Source organism: Arachis ipaensis, chromosome B6 (genome assembly GCF_059453495.1).
Source record: "Arachis ipaensis isolate K30076 ecotype BB chromosome B6, ASM5945349v1, whole genome shotgun sequence".
NCBI lineage: Eukaryota > Viridiplantae > Streptophyta > Magnoliopsida > Fabales > Fabaceae > Arachis > Arachis ipaensis.
In genome coordinates, this window is record NC_142441.1 from 31853773 (window position 1) to 31872222 (window position 18450).

At 36.7% G+C, this 18450-nt stretch overlaps 1 protein-coding gene and 1 long non-coding RNA gene across 4 annotated transcripts; both read right to left on the minus strand.

Annotated features, from left to right (window-relative positions):
- Window positions 1-2984: 2984 nt before the first annotated feature.
- LOC148555056 (uncharacterized) lies at window positions 2985-4724 on the minus strand. Of its 2 annotated transcripts, none has more exons than XR_015885876.1 (3): window positions 4374-4724; window positions 4082-4257; window positions 2985-3312 (listed from the first exon to the last, which is right to left on the minus strand). It is a non-coding gene; the product is annotated as an uncharacterized LOC148555056 (long non-coding RNA). The 2 variants fall into 2 exon arrangements; XR_015885875.1 differs by having other exon boundaries at window positions 4082-4260; window positions 4374-4721.
- A 1596-nt stretch (window positions 4725-6320) lies between these two features.
- LOC107648694 (dirigent protein 17) lies at window positions 6321-9916 on the minus strand. 2 transcript variants are annotated; one of them, XM_016352511.3, is made up of 3 exons: window positions 9084-9916; window positions 7528-7665; window positions 6321-7055 (listed from the first exon to the last, which is right to left on the minus strand). In XM_016352511.3, the coding sequence occupies exon 3, from the start codon at window positions 7052-7054 to the stop codon at window positions 6590-6592; it is 465 nt and encodes a 154-aa protein (XP_016207997.1). In that variant the 5' UTR covers window position 7055; window positions 7528-7665; window positions 9084-9916; the 3' UTR covers window positions 6321-6589. The 2 variants fall into 2 exon arrangements, with proteins under 2 accessions (XP_016207997.1, XP_016207996.1); XM_016352510.3 differs by lacking the exon at window positions 7528-7665 and having other exon boundaries at window positions 9084-9222.
- Window positions 9917-18450: the final 8534 nt, after the last annotated feature.

Below are 18450 nucleotides of genomic sequence, written 5' to 3' on the forward strand. Positions count from 1 at the left end.
ATAATTTATTACGGTGAATTAATTATATTAAATATTTAATTTGATTGGATATTTAAATATTATATAATTTATTATAATTCATATTAATTAATTAATTGTAATTAATTATATTGGTTATTTTGATTCATTAATTTATAAGGTGCATAATAAAATAAATGATTTATTACTTATTCTAATTGAATACAATAAATACAGATTAATTTAGTTAAAAAATATTATCTTTTAGGAGAGTATTTTTTTATTTATTTTTTTAATTTATTAATTAATTATAATAAATTAATTATCTCAAATAATGAATTCAATCAACTATTTTGTAATTTAATTTTTTAATTTAATAAATCAAATCAATTATACTAATTATTTGTATCAACTAATTGATTTGATTAATTCTTAAAAAATATTTTCATTTAATTTGTTTTATTTATTTAAATATATTAATTATAACTAATTAATTATTTAATTTTATTAGGATAAATATCAAAATTCTATTTTCTTTTTACCCTTTTCTAAATTTTAGGAATAACGAAGCTACTTCTTTTATATAATCTTTATCACCAATTAACATGGACCTTTTTTATTTATGCATACAAGATAACACCATGGTTTATGAATGTTCCATGACTAAGATATCATATATAGCTTCTAGTAATAAGTACTCAATTAATAGGTATTAGAAAGTGGTTGTTTGTATCCACAATAGTTATCTTCTTACGACAGCGCTTCACAAGAAGAAAAAAATTGTAAAAATTATCCAACAAAAAAATAATTGATAAAAAATGAGATTCTCTTTTAGTATATATAATCTTTTATAGTGGTAAAATAAAATAGAAAAAATATTAACTATTATAATAGTAAAATAAAAATGAGATACAAGCCACCACACCCTTTAATTCTTGTTAACTGAGTACTCATTATTAGAAGTTATATATGATATATTAGCCACGAAGTATTCATAAATTATAGTATTATCATGTATGCATAAATAAAAATATTTTATGTTTAATTTATGATAAAAAAATTATATAAAAGAAGTAGCTTCATTATTCCTAAAATTCAGAAAAAGGTGAAAAAAAAAAAAGAAAAGGAATTCCATTGTGCTTAGAGATATATCGGCAAATCAATTAAAAATGAGTATGGCTAATATAAATAAAATAAATGTAGTTGTATTATTATAGTTATATTATTATAATAACACAATTACGTTTATTTTCATCAAATTAAATTAAATGAATAATTTAAAATACATATACTTAAAATTTAAATTAAAAATTTTATAATTTACAGTTTAAAAAATGTGAATTAAATAAATTCTGCAACAAAATCGTTAGTTTCCATAAAGTTCACCTGAACTTCAATAGAATCTCTGCAAGTTCACCAATTTTGTTGGAATAATAAGAGTGAAATTTAAATATAACCAATAGTAAGAAAATGCTGCTGTAAACCAATAAAAAACATGGAATTGAACTTCTTATACTAGAATCAAGGTACCTTAACATTGTATATTATGTAGCTAATTTGAAGATGTTTTTTTAAAAAAAAAAAAATTGTTTTGCTTGAAAGATCAATCCAAAAAAAATCATTTTTATTTTTAAAATTAAAAAAATTAATTTTAATGTTTTTAGTTAAATACGCATGACACAATTCTTTTTTGTTACAGCTAAAATAAAATTTATAATAAAAGAAGATTTATGCAAATAATTAATAGTAGAAAAAATAAAGTTAATTAAAATTTTATATATATATATATTTACAGATAAAAATACAAAAATTAATGTTTTAAGTGGTATTTAAATACATAATTTCATTTATTTGGCACTGAATTAGTAGTTAAATATTTATCATGAAGATAATAAAATTTTTTGGGATAATTTGAGTATTTGATTTTATTTTGGCATAATAAATTAGGGTTTTATTTTTAAATAGTTGAATAGTTACTTTAGTATTAATAATTCTTGAAGGTGGTAAATATTTATAATTGAAAATTATAACTAATATAGTGCATTTTGAATTATATTTTTTATAATTCGTAAAAAGTTCAAAGTGATTAAAAAAAGTTAAATAAAATTGGATAGTTAATCTTCTTATTTGAAATTTTTATTAATCATATAAATGTTAGGTATAAAAATGAATTTTAATCGAATGGACTAAAATAAATGTTATTTAATTTTTATAATTAAGAAAAGAATTATCATTTAACAATCATGTTAAGTGTATATTAAAATCAGCTATCAACATAAAATATATATTAAAATACAAAATACACATTAAAAATAAGTTAAATAATACATATATTTATATATAAATATATAGTGATTAATTTTAGTAGCTGATTTTAGTATACAAATAATATTTTTTATCATTTAAATATCTTACAAGAGAAAAGCATCATTTTCTCTTTATTAAAACCTTTTTGAATTTGACTTTTTAAAAACATGTTACTTGCTTAAAATAAAGTGATTTTTTTATTTTTAAATAAAAGTATAATAATTAAAAACAAAAACAAAAATCTTGACAGAAAAAAATAGGTTTAATTACTCTGTTGGTCTCTATAGTTTCGCGAAATTTTCAATTAGGTCCCTATATTTTTTTTCCTTTTAATTGGGTCCCTATACGTTATTTTTTTTCAATTTAGTCCCTATTAACGTTAAACGTCAAAAAAATGTTAGTGAATTGTAAAATTACTTTTATACCCTTAGTGACCTAATTGAAAAGAAAAAAAAATATAAGGACTTAATTGAAAATTCGATAAAACTATAAATATTCAATGAAAGATATTCCTATAATCCCTATTCAATGATTCTAAGACATGAAAAGTATTCTTATAATCCATTTTATTTTGTCACTATCATTTTTTTGCTTATTTATATACAAATTGTACCAAAAATACCTTTTCTTTTCTTTTTTTTGACTTTCAAAATACTTTATCTTAAAAACCTAAAAAAAAGAATGGATAAAATGAAATAGAAATAATAGTAATAAGCATATATAAAATTCAGTTTTCATCCTTCAAGTATTCATTATGATAATGTAACATTTTACATTTGTGTGGATTCATAGAATATAATTTGTGTCTTTATCATATCATGGTACACAATAAAAAACCACAAGGCTTTGTAATTTGTGTTATTGAAATTTAAAATCTGAAAATCAGTTCTTGTGTTGCAGCTTCCTACTCCCTAAACTAGCATAGAGATCAATAATAACATTGATAATAGACGGTTTTGAGCCGAGAAGAATTCTGAGAGCAGAGAGAGCAGACTTCAGTTCATCAGTAAATATATGCAACCATCCTGAACCTCACTTTTCCCATACCTGTATAAAAATCACCAATTTAGTAAATCAAATAATAAACTTAAATTCATAGTCATAATTCATGAACCTAGAAACAATAATCTAACAATGCCTTATCAAAGTGAACATTGTAATCAAATCATGCATGCATCACAATGCAAACCAGATAGGAGTAAAGATCGCAAACATTAACCGTGCTTTCTCCAAATTTTCAACCACATCTTTCATTGTGTGTACTGCTAAATTATCTGAAAGCAAATTATACTTCAAAATTTTCAACCAAATTATCTGATAGCAAATATACTTCAAAATGGTCTTTAAAGACCCATTTTAAAGTCAAAGATGATATTCAAGGATTAATCAGATTAGAACTGCTATATCATGTTATATTCAATTCAAAAATCAACTTGAATAGACCTGCTACATTCAATAAAACACAAGGCTAAGGAGAAAACACAAGAAGCTAAGATTCAAGCAGAAGAGCATCAATGTTTCTTTTTCCTTTAGGGCCTTTGGTATACCATGATTTTAGATAGTCTCCATAAACAAGATATATGGCCCTGAAGGCCTGAAATAGCATGATGTGCACAAGCATTGACAAGTTTTTATTTCCTGCAAGTGGTAACTATAGATTCATATCCCTGACAAATTCAACTATAACCACTGCCATAGTTACACCTTGATCACTATTAGTGAATGTACTTTATTATTTCATCTTATGACCCCAAGAAATTTTTTTCTTTTTATAATTAAATAATATAACTAAAATCACAAATCAGAGGTTGAGCACCATCTTCAAGATTTTCAGGGGCATGACAGTAGGCCAAGTGGCGCCACACCATCTGATATTCTCTGGCGGTGGAAATGCCAGTTGATGTATTCTTCACCAACTCATTCCAATCGATCTTCGCGTGAGGATAGTGCGCAAGTTTCTGAAGCAAAGTTAACACCGTTGTTGCATCATACCTGCTAGATAAAAACAGATGAAGAAAATCCCCAATCATGCTCAAACTTCACCGCAAAAATCACTAAAATAACAATATAAAATAAAATAATCAAAATAAAGAAATAAATAATAATACCTTTCTAGGAGCTTTGCTGAGTCTTGTTCCGTGAAAGGTACCTTCCAGGACTTCTCCGGCATTGAAATGTGCGGGAAGAAGATGAACCCTAAAACTCTATTACTGTGAACAGAAACAGAAAAAAGAAGAAGAAGAAAGAGGAGAGAGTAGTGGTGTGGTGAGGGAAGAACCGCAAAGAGAGGTTGCAGAAGGAAGCGAAGGGAGGGAGAGTGTGTCAGAGTGAGACCGTTGAGGAGGTGGAGCTCACGCGCCCCTATTGTTCGGGTTTATATATAAATTGCGAACAGCGGAATCCAGAGAGAGCTCCATGAAGAGGTTAGGGCTAAGGATATGTGAGTGTGGAAGTGAGAAGGGTTTTTTTGGAATTTTAAAAAATATAAGAGTGTTTTGTTATTCTAAAAGAGAGAATATTCGTTTTTTTAAGGGAATATTCTGTTATTTTAGACGTTTTTGTCACGGTAGAGACTAAATTGAAACAAAAAATAACGTATAGGGCTCCAATTAAAAGGAAAAAAAGTATAGGGACCTAATTGAAAATTTCGCAAAACTATAGGACCAACAAAGTAATTAAACCAAAAAAATATTCAAAATTACATATGATCACACAAGATATCATATGCAAGACCAAGCTTTTTAACATACTTATTTGGTTCAAATGTTAAAATGTGTAGTGTTTTATCTATTTCTACTTTCTAGTTTTTCTTGAAAACTGGAATAATCAACAAATATTTTCCTTTGAATTTTAGGTTACACTATAAAAAAAAAAAAAAAAATCTTGTTCCACTGTTTGCAGGTTCGAATCCCTTTTTTGTACCCTGTTTCCCTGCGTTAACACATTGTTTGGTTTAAATGATTTTTAAAAAAAGGAAAATGAAAGAAAAGAAAATATGTGAAAAAGCCCATTTTTTATTCGTTTGAAACAGAAGAAAAAATGGATGAAAAACCAAAAAACTGGCATGTAACCCATATAATTTTTTTCCTCTCAATGCTGAGAAGAAAACTAAAGAGAGAAAACCAAAGAATATTAATTCCATATTTACTCTTCTAACAATAAAAAGCAAAATTCTTAACTCACTATTTTCTTAATATATGTAAGGGTAATAAAATAATTTTTTCTTCATCCATATTTTCTTTTTATTTTCTTTTTTTTCATTCTCTTCATCCAAATAACATATAAAGAACTTCACTTTTTTTCTCATTTTCTTTCCTTTTATTTTCTTTCCATTCATTTTTTTTTCTCTCATTTTCTATCAAACATCCAAACATAATGTAAGAAAGAAAACAGAGGGATTCAAGGCCTAGCCAAGCCATCAATTTCCTCATTTTCTATCAAACATCCAAACATAATGTAAGAAAGAAAACAGAGGGATTCAAGGCCTAGCCAAGCCATCAATTTCCTGGGCCAGCGCTGCGTGTCAAGCTGCTCTCCCAACATAAAGACAAGCTGCTCTCCCAACATAAAGACAAAACATACGTGTCGCAAAGAAAGCTGCTCTACAGGAATCTCTGTAAATTTAGATTTGTATTGTAGTGTGCACCTATTAATTAACATGCTGAATGATTGTTATACAACAATAATGGAATTAGCTTTAGCTAATTCTACTTTAACATAGTCTAACTTTTTTGTTATTTGAATATTAATATAACATATTATACAAGATGTTTTGACTATATTCTGATATTTTTTATTTGAAAATTTTGAGAAAACATTGAAACTACGCCGTCCACATGCTAGTATTTCAATAAACCCGGGTTGAAACATACTTCCATACCCTCTCATATGCAGCAAAGGTTAAGTGCAAAAACACAAAAAACTGGAATGAGACTCATGAATTCGTAAAGCGGTTTCATCTTTACCATTTAGAATTTTTCATGAAAGAAATGTCAATTTCCTTACCTGATTATGGTATCATCTAACAAAAAAAAATTATGAATTTTCATCCCAGACAGCAACTTCTCTTCAACTAATCAAAACGGAAGCATGAGAAACACATTCATTTCAATCACCATTTCTAACAATTTCCCTAACTACAAAACAATAAAAAATCCTTACTCCTCTAACAATTTCCACCAGCTCTGATTTCCTAATCTCTCTTCTAGCAGAGCAGTTTTAGAATCGGCTAATTTTTCTCAAGCACTAGCACTGATGTTAGATGCTATACAAATTGCAAATGATATTACAAATCTCCAAATTTTCAACTAGAGCCAGAGTCTACTTACTTTCCTTTTGTTGCCCTTCTTTTGATTTTGGCAGTTTTCCCAGACTTATGAGCATATTTCTTGCCTTTCTTGACAACTCTCTGTGCCAGTGCCTTAAGCGTCGTCGTAACATCCAAAGGAACAAGTACCTCTTCCAGCTCATGCCAATCAAGATCTTCCGAGTCACCATCTTCGTAGAGAACCCTGTACCACCCAGTTTGTTTGTCAAACTCCATTACCGTACCTGAGTAGTACCTTCCCATGAACCACTTTCGAACCTCCCTCCCTTCGAACCATTCACCCAAATCCAAAGGGGTGTATGCTTCTTCAACGGTGCCGCCTGAAGCATTATGCACAGAATCAGTTTTGTCACTGGGGGTTATTTCAGGCACACCATTGATTACGATAGCAGGCTCTCCTGGTATCTCAAATACCCCTACCGCTGAAACATTTGATCCTTGCTCATTCCCTTTCTCTTCCATTCTGCAAGGGGGGAAAAAAATCAAATACGAATATGATATGTGTTAAGCTAAGAGCCTAAGACTCTACTTCACAATTGAACATTTTCCATTTTAAATAAATAGATAATAAAGAAAAATAAGATTCCTGCAAACTTGCAACCAATAACAAGGAAATAATATCATAGAATCAAAAGCATTAAAACCGCATTGACTTTATCTTCACAACAGCCTGCACATACATCTAAGAAATTTTTTTTTACAAAACAAAATAAAAATGTTGTAAGAAAAGTAGCACATATTACATAAGAATCACTTAATTAGCAATATAACTCTTAAAATTCTCAATCTAATTAGTAATTATAAACTCAGTGGTTAATAAAACACTAAGAACAAACAATTACAACAACGTCAGCACAACAAACGCTAAGCAACAACAAAGAAATTGCAGGAAATATAACAGGAAAAAAATAGTTCAAGAACAATTAAATACTTACTATCGGTGTTCAGTATTGGGATTGGAAGAGAAGAAAAAGCATAGTTATCAGAATCGAACCGGTAATCAACCCGGTCATATGACCGGGTCACTAGTTCAACTGGTGGGTCACTGATTCACCCAGTTATCCCGGTCATAACTAAAAAAAATAAAATTATATGAATAAAATTAAAATAATGTCTTAAAAATTAAAATATAAATCTTTACAAACATTAATAATTCAATATTAATTTTTAAACATAACTAATGATCTAAAAAAAAAGATAATATATTAGTCTCTAGTACAAAATACTTTTTTAATTTAAATCAACAAAGACAAGTGAAAAATAACACAATCGGTAAATCCACAATTTGTTTACAATGACCCCAAGCAGAGGATCAGTCTTCCCTCTATTATTATAAACTCTATGATATTTACAAATACTAAAAATAAGAAAGGGCTAAGTGTCCATGCCACCAACCAACTCCTGAAAGAAAAACAAGAGCTTCTCCGGCAAACCAGTAGAAGTTACCCATCAAGTCGAGCAATGATCCATTGGAGAAGCAAGCTTCTCTTTGTCACCCCATTTCCATGGGGACCAAGAACAAGCTCCAAAGAAGAGGAAGGACTTCTTGCAATCTCAGGTACAATGGCTAGTTGGAAAGCCTTTCCATTCAAGCCAAAGAAACACAGCAACAACTAATGATAATCAACAACCACCAAAGTTTACTAATAATAATCAACAACAAATTTAACTATTCAACCGAAGTTCACTAAATTTTTCTCAGGTTCAACAACTCTAAAAAACCATACAACAGCAGCAACTGCCAGATTCAACAATAATTCTAACTAAAATTTACATCAAACCAGAGAAAGAACAGAAAGAACAGCAACAACAACTCTAAAAAACCAACATTCAACAAATAGAAAGAACAGCAACAACAACTGTAAAAAACCAACATTCAACAAATAGAAAGAACGGCAACAACTCTAAAATTTGCTCAGGTTCAGCAAAATTAGCATCGAATCAGAGAAAGAACAGCAACAACAACTCTAAAAAACCAACATTCAACAAACAGAAAGAACAACAACTCCTCTAAAATTTGCTCAGGTTCAGCAAAATTAGCATCGAATCAAAGAAAGAACAGCAACAACAACTCTAAAAAACCAACATTCAACAAACAGAAAGAACAGCAACAACTCTAAAATTTGCTCAGGTTCAGCAAAATTAGCATCGAATCAGAGAAAGAACAGCAACAACAACTCTAAAAAACCAACATTCAACAAACAGAAAGAACAACAACTCCTCTAAAATTTGCTCAGGTTCAGCAAAATTAGCATCGAATCAGAGAAAGAACAGCAACAACAACTCTAAAAAACCAACATTCAACAAACAGAAAGAACAGCAACAACTCTAAAATTTGCTCAGGTTCACCAAAATTAGCATCGAACCAGAGAAATAACAGCAACAACTCTAAAAACTAAGTAAAACAGCAACAACCACATTCAACAACCATCAGGTTCACCGAAATCAACATTGAACTAGAGAAAGAACAGGGTCGAAAACTTGATCTCACCTGGTTGAGAAGACGACGACCGCCACCACCACCCGAGGGAGCAGATGCTGCTTCACTGGTTCTGACGAAGCGAACGCAGGGTCACGGACTCACAGTGAGAGACCAGAGAGCAACGAGGTGAGAGATCCAGAGACAGAGAGTGACGAACTGACGACGCCGAGTGAGTGACAAACTTACGACGAGGGGAGAGACGAGGTGAGGGTGAGGGGCTGCCGGCGCCGAGCTCGAGAGAGAGACGAGGTGAGGGCGATGGGCTGCCCACTGCCTCGAGAGAGCAGAGACAGAGAGACGAGGGCACGAGGTTGGCTGGGGAGGGGGTGGTTCCACCCAGAGACGAGGCTTAGGGAGTTAGGGTTATTCAAAGAGGGGGTGGGGGGTGGTGGGTCTGAAACACGCCGTTTCAGAAAAAAGAAATTAAAAAAATTAATAACTTGACCCGGACCGAATTGGATTAACCGGCCCGTTCACTAGGTTCGCATAAAACCACCGGATCGAACCGGGTTCAACTGGATCTGTGGCATGGACAGTTCAACGAGTGATTTGGGTTCGGTCAGATGACCGAATTTTCGGTCGAACCAGTCAGATAGAGTCGGATTTGATAACTATGAGAAAAAGTCGCCGGAGGGGGATTAGGTTTGCACTAGTAAAAGAGGGGAAGAGAAGGGATAAGTAAACGACGTAGTTATAGCTAAGACGTATCGAAATTCAGTGCAGATATATTTGGTAATTTGGATTTGACAAGTATTGATCATCATTGTGGCTAATTGAGAATATTGGAAGAAAGCTTAGGGCATGCAATGAGTTCGACAGAAGATAGAACCATCATCTCACTCATCGAATTGACGAATACCTCTCAAGTCTCAAGGCTAGCAATCGGAGAAAGATTGCCAAGCTTTTTTTTTTTTGTTTTGGTCACTAATTGCGAGGCTTCAAACGGTGTGGTGGTTTTTTCCAGTCATGGAGCGGAGTGGTGTTTGTTTCCATTCTTAGGCCTGGGTTGAGGCCCTTTTGCCTTCAGCGAAAAAGAAAATTGAAAACTCATGTCCAATTATGTATGTTGTCTTTTTGCGATGTTAAATAGTTTGATAATTTATTATATTTGATTAAATTATTATTTAATAACATTTTATTTAATTATATATAAATTTTAAAAAACTTATTTATTATTATTATTATTATTATTATTATTATTATTATTGAACATTCTATGTCCTTATAAACAGAGTAAACCATAAAAAATAGAGTTTGAATATCTATAAGATTTTTGATTCAAATTTTAATATTTTTAATGTATCAATTAAATTTATTGGCTCATCACATGAGGTTATTATTGATAATTTAAATTAGTACTTAAAAAGGTTATCAAAATTATGAGTACTGTTATAATGTAATATTTGAAACATTATTATTTGGATAGGAGTATAAATGTATAATGAACATTTTCTATAGGACCAATATATATGTATTACTATTTTTCTTAATTCTACATCAACAATTGACTTGGACAACTATGGTTAGTTTCTTAACAAATATCTTCTAGACCAAATCAATTTATTATTAAGAATTTATTTACATCAAATTTAAAACTCAAATCAAAGATGCTTAATAGCAATTGAGTAGAAAAATGATTGTGAAGAATATAATATATTTTATTCCATTTCATTGTTATTGTAAAATAATTTTATTGTATAAATTGATTTTGTTATTCTTCTTTTAACAGAGTAATCATTTTTATTTGGATGGATCCCCTTTTTTGTCCAAATTAATTGGAAAAAGTTAATATTCATGATTAATCCGTAATTTGTTGAAAATGATTCAATATACATTGCGTATAATGTTTATAAAGTTTTATGCATAAATCTATTATCAAATTGATTGAATTTGTCGAAGATCATGTTGTTACTACGGTTAGTTTAGTTTTTCTTATTGCTTCTTGTTCATACTCTGTTTCAACACTAAGGTCCAGATCCAAACGAAAAGACCCAGTCCAAAGGATTGAGCCTCATTCCACACCGACCTTTCCCTAAAGAAGTCGGTTCTCACTACGACTTACTCTAAAGAAGTCGATGACGAAGATTAGCTGGCAGATAAACACTCACTCAAATGAGTAACTGCCCCTAAGATCTCTCAACCCACTTCTAGGAACCATATCCCAACTTCCCTAAGATAAAGGGACGGTTATCCACCTTAAAAAGTGGAACTACTTCAACGGTGGTTATTGGCTCACCACTATAAATACACTGACACTCCTCAGGTATCTCTAAGTCCCAATACTCTCTAGATCTGCTCACGCCCTTGCTGACTTAGGCATCAGAGTGTCTTTGCAGGTACCACCCCCATTTACTCGTATTCACAAGTCAGATGGAGGCCCTAAAGACGCGAATCCGCCCGAAGGCTTCCCTCATAGACGATTGGGCCAACCCAGCGAGTCCAGCCCAATAATCTCCGGTTACCCATCGTAACATTGGCGCCGTTGCCGGGGACCCGAGAGATCAACCAGTAATGGCGGACAAATCACCGGAAGATGGTCATACGGCGTCCGATTCCGAGCAGGAAAACCTGGACACCGGAAACAACGATGCGAACCCAACTCCTCACCAGGAGGCCAGCGATCAACATCGAGAAGGCACCTCTGGGTTTAAAAATCTAAAGGTAAACTCCTCGGATGGACGAGAGTCAAGAAAGGAACGGCCACCCCACGCAACCGAGCTAATGGGGTTGGTCCATGGCCACCAAGATCGTTTGGAACAGTTGGAACAGGAGTTAGAAAGACAACGAGAGGCGGAGCGAAATCTCAGGGAAGAGATAGAGCGACGAAAAGAATTAGAGGAGAAACTCTTAAGACTAGAATCTTCTCTGAAAAGTCGGAACTCCCATGGCGACCGAGAAGAGTCGCCCCTGGGAGGAGAAAATCCGTTTAGTGAGGACATCATGAGGGCAAAAGTTCCAAGAAACTTCAAAAGCCCTAATATGAACCTCTATGACGGAACCACTGATCCGAAGCATCAATTAAGAAATTTCAAAAGTCGGATGTATCTAGCTGATGCTTCTGATGCAACTCGCTGCAAAGCCTTTCCGACTACCTTGTCAAAAGCGGCGATGAAGTGGTTCGACAGCCTCCCACCGAGGTCGGTCACCAGCTTTGAAGACCTCTCGAGAAAATTCTTGATGAGGTTCTCCATCCAAAAGGATAAAGTAAAACATGCACCGAGCCTCCTGGAAATAAAGCAGGAGGTCGGAGAACATTTGCGGGACTATATGGAAAGGTTCAATAAAGCATGTTTAGAGATTCAGGACCTGCCCACCGAAGTTGTCATCATGGGGTTAGTGAATGGACTTAGAGAAGGTCACTTCTCACAGTCCATATCAAAAAGGCACCCCACCTCCCTGAGCGATGTACAGGAAAGAGCAGAAAAGTACATCAACATGGAGGAAAATACCAGACTACGAGAGCCGAGTTGGCAACCTGGGCATTCCCACTCTGCAAAAGAGAAGGAAAGAGAGCCCAAGAAGAAAGAAGAACTCGGTCTCGACAGGCCAAGGAAATATCACTCTTATACTCCTCTAAAGGTTTCCATGGTGGATGTATACAGAGAGATCTGCAACACTGAAAGGCTGCCACCTCCCAGGCCCATTAAGAATAAAAAGGGGGGAAGTCGCGGCGATTACTGTGAGTACCATAAGATCTATGGTCATTCAACAAATGATTGCTACGACCTTAAAAATGTGATAGAAAAGCTGGCCAGAGAAGGTCGGCTTGATAGATATCTCATGGAAAGGTCGGACAATCACGGGAAGAGAAAGCGAGAGGACGAGGACAGGAGAGACCCACCACCACAAACTCCCGAGAGACATATACATATGATCTCAGGAGGATTCGCGGGTGGAGGACTCACCAAGTCCTCTCGCAAAAGACACCTCAAGCGAGTTTACCAGGTCGGGAGTGAGTCACCCGACCTCCCCACAATCTCATTCACAAAGGAGGATGGGCAAGGAATAATCCCTGGACATGATGATCCAGTGGTGATAACCATGATCCTAGCCAACGCCCACCTCCACAGAACTCTAGTAGGCCAAGGGAGTTCGGCAGATATCCTTTTCAAGCCCACGTTCGACAAGCTAGGGCTAGATGAAAAGGAGTTAAGAGCCTACCCCGACACCTTATATGGATTAGGCGACACGCCAATAAAACCACTGGAATTTCTACCCCTCCACACGACCTTCGGAAAGGGGGAAAAGTCCAAAACTCTTAGCATAGACTTCATAGTCCTCGACGTGGGGTCAGCATATAATGCCTTGATTGGCAGAGCTACCCTAAATCGACTCGGAGCGGTGGTGTCTACCCCTCACCTTTGCATGAAATTCCTGACATTTGCGGGGATAGCAACAGTGCGAGGAGATCAGAAGCTGGCAAGAAAATGCTACAATGAAAGCCTGAACCTGAGAGGGAAAGGCAAGGAAGTCCACACCATAGAGCTCGGTGGCACAAGAACCAAAGAAGAGCTGTGCTCACAACCAGGAGGAAAAACTGAAGAAATATAGGTCGATGAAGAGGAAGGAAAAAATACCAACATAGGAGCCAACCTGGAGGAAAGCTTAAAACAAAAGTTGACAAAGCTCCTAAAAGAAAATTCTGACCTCTTCGCCTGGAAAGCTTCCGACATGCCAAGGATAGACCCCGAGCTCATGTCCCACAGGCTCTCTGTCCACCCAGGGTCTCGACCTGTACAGCAGCGAAGGCGTAAGCTCGGCCCAGAACGAGCTCAAGCGGTGGAAGAGCAGGTACAAGCACTCCTAGAGGCCGGCTTCATCAGAGAAGTTAAGTATCCAACATGGCTAGCAAATGTAGTGCTAGTCAAGAAACAAAACGGCAAGTGGAGGATGTGCGTCGACTACACCGACCTGAATAAGGCATGTCCTAAGGACCCATATCCGCTCCCAAGCATTGATACTCTAGTGGACTCTAGCTCAGGTACCAATACTTGTCGTTTATGGATGCCTACTCGGGATATAACCAGATCCCGATGTACAAGCCAGACCAGGAAAAGACATCGTTCATCACACCTAGAGCAAATTATTGTTACATGGTCATGCCTTTTGGATTAAAAAACGCAGGGGCCACGTACCAAAGGCTGATGAACAAGGTGTTCGCTCCCCACCTCGGGCACTTAATGGAGATCTATGTAGACGACATGCTGGTAAAAACCCGGGAAGAGGCCGACCTTTTTACGGACCTCACGCAAGTTTTCAACACCATAAGGGCGCATGGGATGAGACTAAATCCCGCAAAATGCACCTTCGCGGTGGAGGCTGGAAAATTCCTAGGATTTATGCTAACCCAAAGAGGGATCAAGGCAAATCCTGACAAGTGCAAGGCTATCCTAGAAATGAAAAGCCCGACTTGCTTAAGAGAAGTCCAACAACTAAATGGCCGACTCGCAGCCCTTTCCAGGTTCTTGGCAAGGTCAGCATTAAGGTCCCTTCCACTGTTCTCTCTGCTAAGAAAAGGATGCCAATTCGAGTGGACTCCAGAATGCGAAGAAGCGTTCTAAGAGTTCAAAAAGTTCTTGAGCCAACCTCCAATCCTCACCCGACCTATAGTAGGGGAAGAGCTTGTCCTATATTTATCTGTAGCGGACAAAGCTATCGCATCGGCCCTAATACGAGAGGATGAGGTTGGACAGCATCTAGTATACTTCACCAGCAAAGTTCTACAGGGTCCCGAACTAATGTACCACAAACTAGAGAAGTTTGCGTACTCCTTAGTAATAGCCTCGCGGAGGTTACGACCCTACTTCCAGGCCCACACAATAAGAATCCAAACGAACCAACCCATGAAGCAAATCCTCCAAAAGACGGATGTTGTAGGGAGAATGGTTCAGTGGGCGATAGAGCTCTCCGAGTTCGACTTAAAGTACGAAACTCGGACAGCGGTAAAAGCCCAATGCCTCACCGACTTTATAGCGGAATATGCAGGAGATCAAGAGGAAAAGCTGACTAAATAGGAACAATACGTAGATGGATCCTCAAACAAAACAGGAAGCGGTGCAGGCATAATACTAGCCAATGAAGGGGGAACAAATATAGAAGTCTCCCTCAAATTTGAATTTCCAACTTCCAACAATCAGGCAGAATATGAAGCCCTGATTGCAGAATTAAAGCTGGCAGAAGAGGTCGGTGCAACCCAGGTGCTGATATTTAGCGATTTCCAAGTAGTGACCTCCCAAATAAATGAAGAGTATCAGGCTAAAGACCCGAATATGAAAAGATACTTGGAAAAAACTCTGGAGCATCTCGGGCGTTTTGCAGAAACCGAGATCAGACACATAACTCGGGACCTGAATAGCAGAGCAGATGCCCTCTCCAAGTTAGCCAATACCAAACCAGGGGGAATAATAGAAGCTTGATCCAGGAAACTCTCCAAGAACCCTCTGTGATGAAAACAGAGGACAAGCAGGAAGTCCTTGAAGTAACCGGGTTAAACCTCAGATGGATGAACCCCTTGGTCGAATACCTAAAATTCGACATCCTCCCTAAAGAGGAAAAAGAGGCCAAGAAAATCCGGAGGGAAGCACAATACTACACTTTGGTGAAAAACACCCTCTATAAAAGAGGAATATCAACACCATTGCTAAAGTGCGTACCGACCTCAAGGACAACTGAAGTACTAGAAGAGGTTCATAATGGGATTTGCAGAAACCACCTCGGAGCCAGGTCGCTAGCAAAAAAAGTAATCCGAGCTGGGTTCTATTGGCCGACTTTGCAGAAGGATGCCACAGAATTTGTGAAAAGATGCCAACCATGCCAGATGCACACAAATTTCCACGTGGCTCCCCCCGAGGAGCTAATCAGTATAACTTCTCCATGGCCCTTTGCAAAATGGGGGGATGGATCTGTTAGGACCTTTTCCCCAGGCCCCAGGACAAGTCAAATACTTAATTGTGGGAATAGACTACTTCACAAAGTGGATAGAAGCAGAACCATTGGCCACTATCACTGCCCAGAGAAGTTGGAGGTTCCTCTATAAAAATATCATCACAAGGTATGGGATACGTCATTCCATTACCATAGATAATGGAACCCAGTTCACCAACTCTACCTTCAGAAGCCTAGTAGCCAGTATGAAAATAAAACACCAGTTTACCTCGGTGGAGCATCCACAAGCAAATGGACAAGCGGAGGCAGCTAACAAAATCATACTGGCGGGACTAAAGAAAAGACTACAAGATGCAAAAGGAGCTTGGGCTGATGAGCTCCCGCAAGTGCTATGGGCCTACCGGACGATGCCACAATCCGCCACAGGAGAAACACCCTTCCGACTTGTCTATGGCGTAGAAGCCATGATACTAGTAGAAATCAACGAACAAAGCCCAAGGGTGATCCTCCATAATGAGGTCGGAAATGTACAAGGACACAAAGAGGAGCTTGAATTGCTCCCCGAAGTCCGAGAGCAAGCCCAGATAAGAGAAGCAGCATTGAAACAAAGGATGACTACCAGGTACAACAAAAAAGTCATTCGAAGGAGCTTCACCCCAAACGATTTGGTCTTGATCAGAAATGACATTGGAGTCAACAAATCGGGGGAAGGAAAGCTTGCTGCTAATTGGAAAGGACCATACAAAGTTAGCGAGGTCTTAAGAAAAGGGTATTATAAGGTGACCGACCTAAACAGCACCGAGTTACCAAGGTCGTGGCATGCTTGTAACATGAAAAGGTACTATAGTTAAATGTGAACTCTACTCCCTGATGTACTCTTTTCCCAACTTCACGATTTTTTCCCAAAAATCAAAGGGTTTTTTCTGAAGAAGGGTTTTTAACGAGGCATCACAGTAGAGACTAAGGGAGAACGGACTATCAGAAACCCTTAGTAGCAGCAAAAGTACCTTCCCAAATAAATAAAGATCTTTTACAATATCTCTTATAAATTCCTACTATTGTTTTTCTTTCTATGAAACGCGCCGACTTAAGCTCGACAAAGCGTGAAAATCCCATGAACCGACCTAGATGGTCGTCAGGATAAAACGACGAGGTACAAGTCGGTGTAAAGAGGTTATAAAAGTTGATCGTGAAAAACTCAGAAATATTCCGACTCATAAGTCGAAGTGAAAAGCCGAGCAGCAAAAAAAACGCATCGCAAAAATAACCTAAGTCATAGGAACTCAATAAATAAAAAAAAAATTGAGTATAAGGAATACCAAAAGGAGACCGAAAAACCTAAAGACTGTCCTAAGTCCTTAAAGTTAAAAGGTTCAAAAAAGGACAAACAGCCAAGAAAAGGTTTTCAAAAAGATCAAAGGGATTTTTTAAAAAACCAAAATCTGAAAAGCATGCATACAACAAGACAAAGAAAGGTAACTTAAACCCTTATCCAAAAAAAGGGGTATTTTTTGTCAACCTAAACCCTTATCCAAAAAAGGGTATTTCTATAAATATTTTGTTTACGGCCTTAAAAGGCCAAGAAATGTCAGTAGACCACCACAACATAAAAAGAGTTTAAAAAAAGGGGGGGGACCCACAGGCCGGGCCCCATATAGCCACAATCATTTTTTCAAAGAGGATCACTACCAGAATCAGGGAGAGTAGTCGGAGCACCATCAGGACTAGGGAGAGAAGTATCCATAGGAGACGGAGAGGAGGTTCTGGGAGCTTTCGAGGAACTCGGGGCATCCTTTGGTCAGGGAGGAGATTCCATTACCCTCTGCCCCCGAGTCTTCAAATCTAACTCGGTGACATATTGGGGAGAGGGAGGAGAGACTATAGCCCCGTCAATGACGACCTTGTCCGGATCCAAAGGTGAGAGATCCAGGTCGGGAGCAAGGACTCCGACCTGTTTCTTAAAGATCCTCCATGCTTCCTCGGCCCCATCAGCAATAGAGTCCTCCAACTCAGTATAGTCACTCCGAGCTTTCAGCAAATCTTTCTTCACCAATATGAGGTCCTCAAACAAGCTCGCATAACTCTCCTGCGCCTTCAGCCTCAGGCCCTCCTCCATGTTGCACCGAGCTTGGAACTTCCGCTCACTCTCCTGAAGGCCATCCCTTTCCTCCTTCAATTTGGCGACCTCCTCCTTCAACGCCCTCTCATGCTCCTGATACATGAGAAGCCTCCCCTCCAACTTTTCAACCCTCTAGGTTGAACTCAGAGAGCTAAGAGGAGTCTTCTCAAACATATCAAGGAACTTTGTGCATACCCCCGCCGCCCTGATACTCTCCTGAGCCAGAATAGTAAGGTGGTTCCAATAGAAACATCATCCATACCTATGCGGGTATGGGGATAGATGTATTTCCGGACAAATTGAGGTGCATCCACCTTAGCCTCACCTTCAAAAGAAGAGCTAGACTCCAAGGTCTTGCGCTTCTTCTTTTCT